The sequence below is a fragment of the Callithrix jacchus genome, chromosome 4 (assembly GCF_049354715.1).
Source record: "Callithrix jacchus isolate 240 chromosome 4, calJac240_pri, whole genome shotgun sequence".
Taxonomy (NCBI): domain Eukaryota; kingdom Metazoa; phylum Chordata; class Mammalia; order Primates; family Cebidae; genus Callithrix; species Callithrix jacchus.
Genome location: NC_133505.1, coordinates 93,756,157 through 93,763,726, shown reverse-complemented (window position 1 = coordinate 93,763,726; position 7,570 = coordinate 93,756,157). Strand labels below are relative to the sequence as shown.

Sequence of the window (7,570 nt, the reverse complement as noted above, 5' to 3'; positions counted from 1 at the left end):
TAGTCCCAGCTATTCAGAAGGCTGAGGCATGAGAATCACTTGAACCTGGGAGGCAGAGGTTGCAGTGAGTCGAGATCATATCACTGCACTCCAGTCTGGATGACACAGGGAGACTGTCGCAAAAAATTTTTTTTTTCTTTTACAGCCAAATGTCTGCATTATCGCTTACTCAAAAGTCCTAGCTTATAGGCTACTCTGACTTAAATGGGTCCAGTAGTTGATTAGTCCAAATACCAACCACACATGATTTCAATAGGAAGATTATTTTAGCTACCTAGGGATTCTGAATTCCCCAAATCCCTCAAATTGCTTGTAATTAGTATCTACAGAATTGTGTTAACAGTCATCTTATTCTTTTAGTAAAAGGCAGTACTGATACGGTACTGTACTATGATCTGTTTAGTAAATCTCTGATTAACAAGTGCACATAGCTATAATTCTTTGTATTTTTTGAAAAATAAGCAATCTGAGAAAAATAAATATTGGATGTTTAAAATACTGAAGCTGTCTTTGGCCTATAGCAAGACCCTAAAGAAAATAGAAGATTCTCAGGCTCTACTTATCCCTAGAGACTGCTTTAGACAATTAGGGGGAGGGGAGAACTTTTGGAATCTAAACATGCTGCCTAGGTGATCCAAGCAGCTACGGTTGAAAATAACTTGTTTTTGCCCCGTTTGGGTTCTCTTTACTCCCTTCAAAATCGTTTAGTAATTGGTGTTAAGTGATTATTCTACAAAAGCACCCTAATAGTCTGACTCTGTCTACTGATGAATTCTCTGCTCCTGCATTTGCCCTAGGTAAGGAGCACTAGATGCAAACCCATGTCTCAGGCAAAGGATACAGCTCCAACAGTCCTCTCTCTAATGCATCTGTTTTCTCTACTAAATCACTTCCAAAAGCATAATCATGTTAACAAAAAATCTTTTGATCCTATATCTCTTGCTAGTGATTATTTTACTGCTCCCCTTTATAAAAGCAAAACTCAAGGATTTTCTAAACTTCCTCCGTTTTATTACCGCCTCCTTTTTTCAACAACTTGTTTTATTAGAAAAAATATTCCAACAGAAAAGTTGAAAGAATAGTATAATGGTCCACTTAAATTGAAGTTATTAATATTTTGCCATATTTGCTTTGTATGAAACTATTTCGAAGGAAGTCATAGACATAACAATACTTAAACATGCATCTCCTAAGAATGTGATTCTATATAATAATACCATTGTCCAACCTAAAATTTAACATCAAGTCACTTCAGATTTTTTCATGTGTCTCTTTTTAAAATAAGTACCCTCATCCCCCAAACAGGATTCAATTAAGATTTTCACTTTCTGGAAATACTAGTCCTGTTGTCTTGTTGAGTTTTTCTTTGTAGTGTCATTAATTTAACTTCTAATATCCCTTTGAACTTCCTGTAAACTGCAAGTTAGGCCTAAAGTCTTTGTAAGTTTCAAGTTAAACTTTTTGTGCAAGAGTGCAAGGTGATGCTGTGGTTTCCATATTGCATCACACAGTTATGGCTTTTCCAGGCTGTTAAGTCTGGACACTCGGTTTGGTCATCTGATAGGTGATTAGGCTTCGTCTCCACTACTCTTAGTAAAACTCATCAAAGATTTCCACATTGTTAAATCTCAACAGCAGCTAGCGTTTTACCTTGAAGCACTCTTCGGTTGACTTGCAAAATACTACACTTAGCTTGATGTTTCTCCTTTATTGGCTACTCCTTCTGTCTTGTCTTTTGCTGCCAGCCCAGTCTTCATTTCCCTAAATTTTGATAAAACATTGATGTGTCCCCCCCACCCCTGAGCTCCGCCTTGGGCTGCTTACCTCTTCTTAGTACTCATCTTGGTGATCTCATCATAAGGACATCAGATTATATTAACCTGTGTGACATCTTCAGTTAAGTATCTACTAGACACCTCAAAATTTATGTCTAAAACTTACTTTTGCCTCTGAAATTTTTCCTCTCCATCATCCTTAATGACTGGTTTTCAGGCAGAAATGGTCTTGGACTCCTTACATCCTTTAAGCTTAGTTCCACCTAAAATCTTACCATCTCTACTTCTATTACCCTAGTGTCTTGGATTATTTCTGTGGTTTCCCAACTGGTCTTTATTTTGCCTCATTTGTGTCTCCTCTCACCCATTCTATTCTACTCTCATAGCAACCAGGCTGATCCTTTAAAAGTCAAAGTCTTGCTTAGTGGCTTCCTAAGTAAAGAAACCTTACAATGGTCTATGGAGCCCTAAATTACCTGCCCTCCACCCGATCCCATTCAACTCCTATTGAATTCTTACTGCTCACTCTGCCTTGTCCACACTGGCCACCTTTGCTGTTCTTCCAGTTGATTATTTATGGTACCTTGGGGCCTCCCCTTCTTTTTTAATCTTGGCAACATTTTGACTTTTTTTCTTTCTTTCTTTGAGACAGAGTTTCGCTCTTGTTGCATCAGCTGGAATGCAGTGGCACGATTATGGCTCGCAGCAAACTCCGTCTTCCTGGTTCAAGCGATTCTCCTGCCTCAGCCTCCCAAGTAGCCGAGATGACAGGCATGTGCCACCACGCCCGGCTAATTTTGTATTTTTTAGTAGAGACAGGGCTTCTACATGTTGGTCAGGCTGATCTTGAACTCCTGACTTCAGGTGATCCACCCGCCTTGGCCTCCCAAACTGCTGGGATTACAGGTGTGAGCCACTGTGCCCAGCCAGACATTTTTTTTGAGATATATTTCATTTAGCATTTTTATGTGCTTGAAGCAGAGAGTGAGGTGAGAAGGGTGACCCATTAATGTCATCTCAGTCCACCATGTTGGCAGAGGTCTAAGGTGTTCTTTATTCTAAGTTTGTATTAATACCTCCTTTTACATCCCTGAATGAAGGAGGTTTGATTATGCAAGTTGAATATCCCAAATCTCAAATCTGAAGTGCTCCAAAATCTGAAGCTTTTTGAGTACTGACATGCTCAAAGGAAATGCTCACTGGAGCATTTTGGGTTTTGGATGCTGAACTTGTAGGTATGCAAATATTCCAAAATCTAAAATCCAAAACACTTCTGTTTCCAAGCATTTTGGATAATGGATACTCATAAAACTCTTCAAAGCCTATTAGCACACATGCACACACACAATCTTGCAATTACATAGTTCCAAGGTTTGCAAAACAAAATATACGCATGGTAATTGTGTATGTTAGTGAGTAATCTTAAAGTCCCAGAATTCTCTTAGGAACAGAGCATTATTAAATAAGAAACTTTAGCTAACTTTGTTTCATTATGTCTTGAGTTTCTGCCACGGAAGAGATCAAGATGTCATTCATCTAGGCCTTACTTTCTTCATCTGATTTTTATTTGTTTGGGATGTGATTTGTAAAGGCCTTACTGGCTCCATGATGGGTCATCCAGAAATAGAATATTTACTGCCTTTAAGCATAAAGCCAAACAGTTTGGACCTTTTTTTTTTTTAAGTTGTAAGACTAAAGGAAATGGGTAGGCAGAGGCAGTTTTGGAACCTATGTAGTCACCAGCAGAAACAAACCTGGAGGATATTCATGTTACCTATTGTCTACTACACTAAAGTGAGGAATGCCAATGCAAGAAATTGGGGGAGGAGGAATGAGGTGTGCTAAATCAACTGCAAATTATACTCCTGGATGAAGGAATTTATTACATTTATATACTATAAGTTCAAGAATGATTTACTCATAATTTACTAATGACTTTGGAAAGTACAGTAAAATATGTGAGCAGTTTTAGTTATGTATTGTTTGTTGGATTCTAAAGTACTCCACAGGTGTTTTGATATATGCCCATTTGGGGTTAGCAATGTACTTTTCTGGTTAAACATCACATGAAGATTACCCATTTATCTTCTCACCAAAACAGGCTCCTCTAGTATATGTAAATATGATAGTTCACCTTCTTCTCTTCAGCTAAATGTGATAGTTCTGGCTTCGCTCATTTGCTTTCTAGCAGCCTCCCCATGTTAGCCTTGCCACATGGTCAGTCTTCTGTTTGGTAGGTTTTATAAATCCTAAAAGTTCTAGTTCAGAAACAGCTCTAATAAACCGAGCACTGGAGGCTTTAGTTAAGGAAACTGGCCATACTGTATTTTTGACAAAAAGGGGTTAAAATCTCAATGTTAAAATACTAGTTGGTAAAGTGAAATAGATCGTTCAAATATAAACTCCTAAATTAAACTATAACTCTTACTGGAAAACATTAATTAGAATCCACTGTCAATAAAACATAAATGGAAAAGTACTTAATGCTTCCTAAATCTAATGTTTTACATAGTATGGAAATTGCTCCCCACCCCCACTTCTAAATATAACATTAGAAAAATAGAGAATTCAGACCAGGTGCAGTGGCTCTTGCCTGTAATACCAGCACTTTGTGAGGCCGAGGCAGGCGGATTACCTGAGGGAGGTCAGGAGTTTGAGACCAGCCTGGCCAACACAGTGAAATCCCGTTTCTACTAAAAATATATAAATTAGCCGGGTGTGGTGGCAGGCACCTGTAATTCCAGCTACTTGGGAGGCTGAGGCAGGTGACTTGCTTGAACCCAGGAGGCGAAAGTTGCAGTGAGCCGAGATTCTGTCACTGCACTCCAGCCTGGGCAACAATAGTGAAATTCCATCTAAAAAATAAAAATAAAAAAAGAATTCAATAATGGCAGTTTCATTTTTGGTAAATTTTGGAATATAATCTTGATATAAATTTGATACCAAAAGTTTTAGGTTTGGTCTCTTTTTGGAATCAATTCAAAATAAAGATTTAGAAATTTCAGTTATTCTAGCACAGTATGGTTAATATTAACAAGTAATAAGGTTTTGAGTATACCTTTATAAATATCTAGTGTAGATCTGGAGAAATTATAAACTTTTATTTTATGTGTATTTGGACATGGTTTTAAAAGGATACTGGATAATTTCATTCATTTCTTCTGAGGTTGCAGAATTTGCATCCATTTTTTCAGCAGCTGTCACAACTGTTGCAAAAGCCTTTTGAACAGACAAGACAAGAAAAAATGTCTACAGATGCCAAACATCTTTTACTCTACTTTTTAATGGCTGTTGATATAGCTGGCACATATTTTTTATTGTATCAAATTTAAGAATGTCAAAACTACAATGATGATCACTTTAAACCACTTATATATTAAAAGATTAATGGTTCCTGAATAATCTTGCTTTAGAGAACTCACAGTATGCAGAGAAAAATCAAGAAACAAAGCTAGTCAAAAGAAAAAGAAAGCCCTGTTTCCTCTACTCCTAATCTTACCCCAGCAAAATATCTATTTTTCTTGGAAGCAGTCAATTATGGATATTTTTTAATGGTGACAAGACATCTGTAGGGCCTGTAATACAGAGTTAAGATCTTTGTGATACTATTTTGAAGACAGAAATAATAGTTGTTTATTTTAAAGAAAAACAACAGTTGTTTATTGCCTTGCCAAGTATTCCTTGTACTTCCTGATTGCTAAATCTGTCATGTAGTTATTTCAATATTTTTTTTCTTTTATGCAAGAAGAGAAATGCTAGTTAATAATATACTTTATTTTGTGAAATAACAGAACTGACCTAAATTGTTTGGTTTCTGCTTAATGCTAACTATTGGGTTAAATCACATACTTATTTTGACCTGGCATAAACACAGACTTGGCTTGCTTAAGGAATGCAGGATCAGAGAGCCGGGGATTGGGAGTGGGGATAGTTGAGCTACCACTTCCTAAGGAACTTTTAAAGTTTGAAGCGATTAATGCTTTCCAAATAAAAGACAAGGCATTAAACACAATATGAATTCCAAAGCACTAAAAGTATAAAGCTATTCTGAGAAAGTCATCATGGATGTTTAGAAAAATACCCAGCTTGCTCTTTTCCCCCTGACCTACCTCTGACCAGTCCACAAGGTTGATTAGCCTGCTACACTCTAGGTGCAGTTTATATGCTATGCAGATGTCTGGGGCGATATTTGGAATGCAGCCTTCTTCACTTTTCAGCGCTTCATTCTAAAAAGTAATGGTAAACGAAGATCACTACATTTTAGAAATGATTAGGAACAAAATCAAACATTAATAAAGCCCTCAACCTAAACTGACTACATCAATAAATGAAATCTTGGTTTCCTTTATTTAGTAAGTGAGTCTATTCAATAGTTAGCTAGTTCTTGTTTAGGTTTCTGTCTTGGTCACAACTCCTCTAGTTCTCAGTCACTAGAACAATATTCCCAAGATTAGAAGACAAGCATATTTTTCTCAATCCATATATTACCAATTTCTGAGACCTGAATGCACTTACTATAAAAAGTTTGTGGAAATCTTTAGGAATGCTTAATAAAATGGTACTTCTAACACTTGTTAGCTGGAGTCTAACAATTACTATACTGTATTAGTAAATACTAATACCACTTACCAGGGGTCTAAATTAACTTTTAAAGAAAAGATTTCGTTGTCAACATTGCAGATCTTAAGCCTTAGAGAAACCATCAGTGTTTCTTCAACCTATTTGAAATCCATGGCTTTTATTGAGGAACACAAAGTCTTACATATACACCCTGCTCTGATATTGTAATATCAGGAGTATATTATATCCCACCCAAAGACAACTGAAATCATACCAGTTCTCTTCTGTGACCAATAGCCAAGAAGACAGATTTTTTTAAAGTTTGAATTTGTGGTTTATATATTAAAAATAACTGATTTTTTTTTTTGTTCCTTAAGTATGAAATAATTCAATGTTTTTCACCATCACTGAAAACCACTGACTTATATTGTCCTACTTAGCACTCTTGTAATACTGGGCATGTTTGTGTGGCATTTTGCAATGAGAAAGCAATACGCTGGAATGCTCTTCATAGGTCTTATGGAGTTGCTGAAATATTTATTGTGGCAAGATTTCTGGGTACTTAACTTACAACTCTTTCACGTATATACAGCTTACTGAATATTTAAAGTGATAATTTTGCCGGGTCATAAGAAAGCTGGATTCTAAAATTGTGAGCTGTCTTTAGCTTTTGTTTAAAGAGCTTCTAGGAGTTGATAAATGTGTCTGGGCTTTAGCAAGGGCACTGCTGAAGTGTGTTGCTCCAGGAGTTTTAGTGGTGGACTGCTGGCTATCCTCCATACTCAGCTCTGCAGATGCTCTCAGAATAGATCTTTCTTTGGTTTAAAATCCAAGATGAAGTCCCAAAGTATTTCTCTTTCCCACTAGAAACAACCATTTTGATCTTTAAGTAATTTTTTAGGCCATATTGTTTAATCCCTATCTGTTGTTATGTTCATAAGAAACATTTCCTTTATTTTCACAGGAGTGGTAACATTATACTCTGGAGTCTTTGTGCCTATGATCTGCTGACTTTAGCATGTGAAGGGCAGAGATTACACATGGTCAAAAAATGGCAGCAACAGCTGACTAATGATTGGTATCTTTACAGGGTTAGAAATTTTTTCTACAGTCTCAATAATTTTTAAAAATATGAGAGGTGCCACCCTGAGCTGCCAACTCTCTGCTCATTACACCATAACTGCAAATTTAGAATGTTTTTGTGAAGCCAAGAGCCTGAGCTAAACTATCAGAGA

The 7,570-nt window shown here is 36.6% G+C and overlaps 1 protein-coding gene across 15 annotated transcripts in view; it reads right to left on the bottom strand.

Annotated features, from left to right (window-relative positions):
• Window positions 1–989: 989 nt before the first annotated feature.
• ORC3 (origin recognition complex subunit 3) overlaps window positions 990–7,570 on the bottom strand; it is a 65,741-nt gene continuing 59,160 nt past the window's right edge. For 8 of the 15 annotated variants that reach the window (XM_008994749.5, XM_078369752.1, XM_078369754.1 and 5 more), the window contains 3 exons: window positions 5,885–6,001; window positions 4,915–4,994; window positions 3,639–4,065 (listed from right to left, as the gene is read on the bottom strand). In XM_008994749.5, the coding sequence (XP_008992997.4) occupies window positions 3,960–4,065; window positions 4,915–4,994; window positions 5,885–6,001 (303 nt within the window). In that variant the 3' untranslated portion in view covers window positions 3,639–3,959. Of the gene's footprint in view, window positions 4,073–4,914; window positions 4,995–5,884; window positions 6,002–7,570 lie in introns of all 15 variants that reach the window. The other 7 variants (XM_078369756.1, XM_078369757.1, XM_035296306.3 and 4 more) reach the window with 2 other exon arrangements.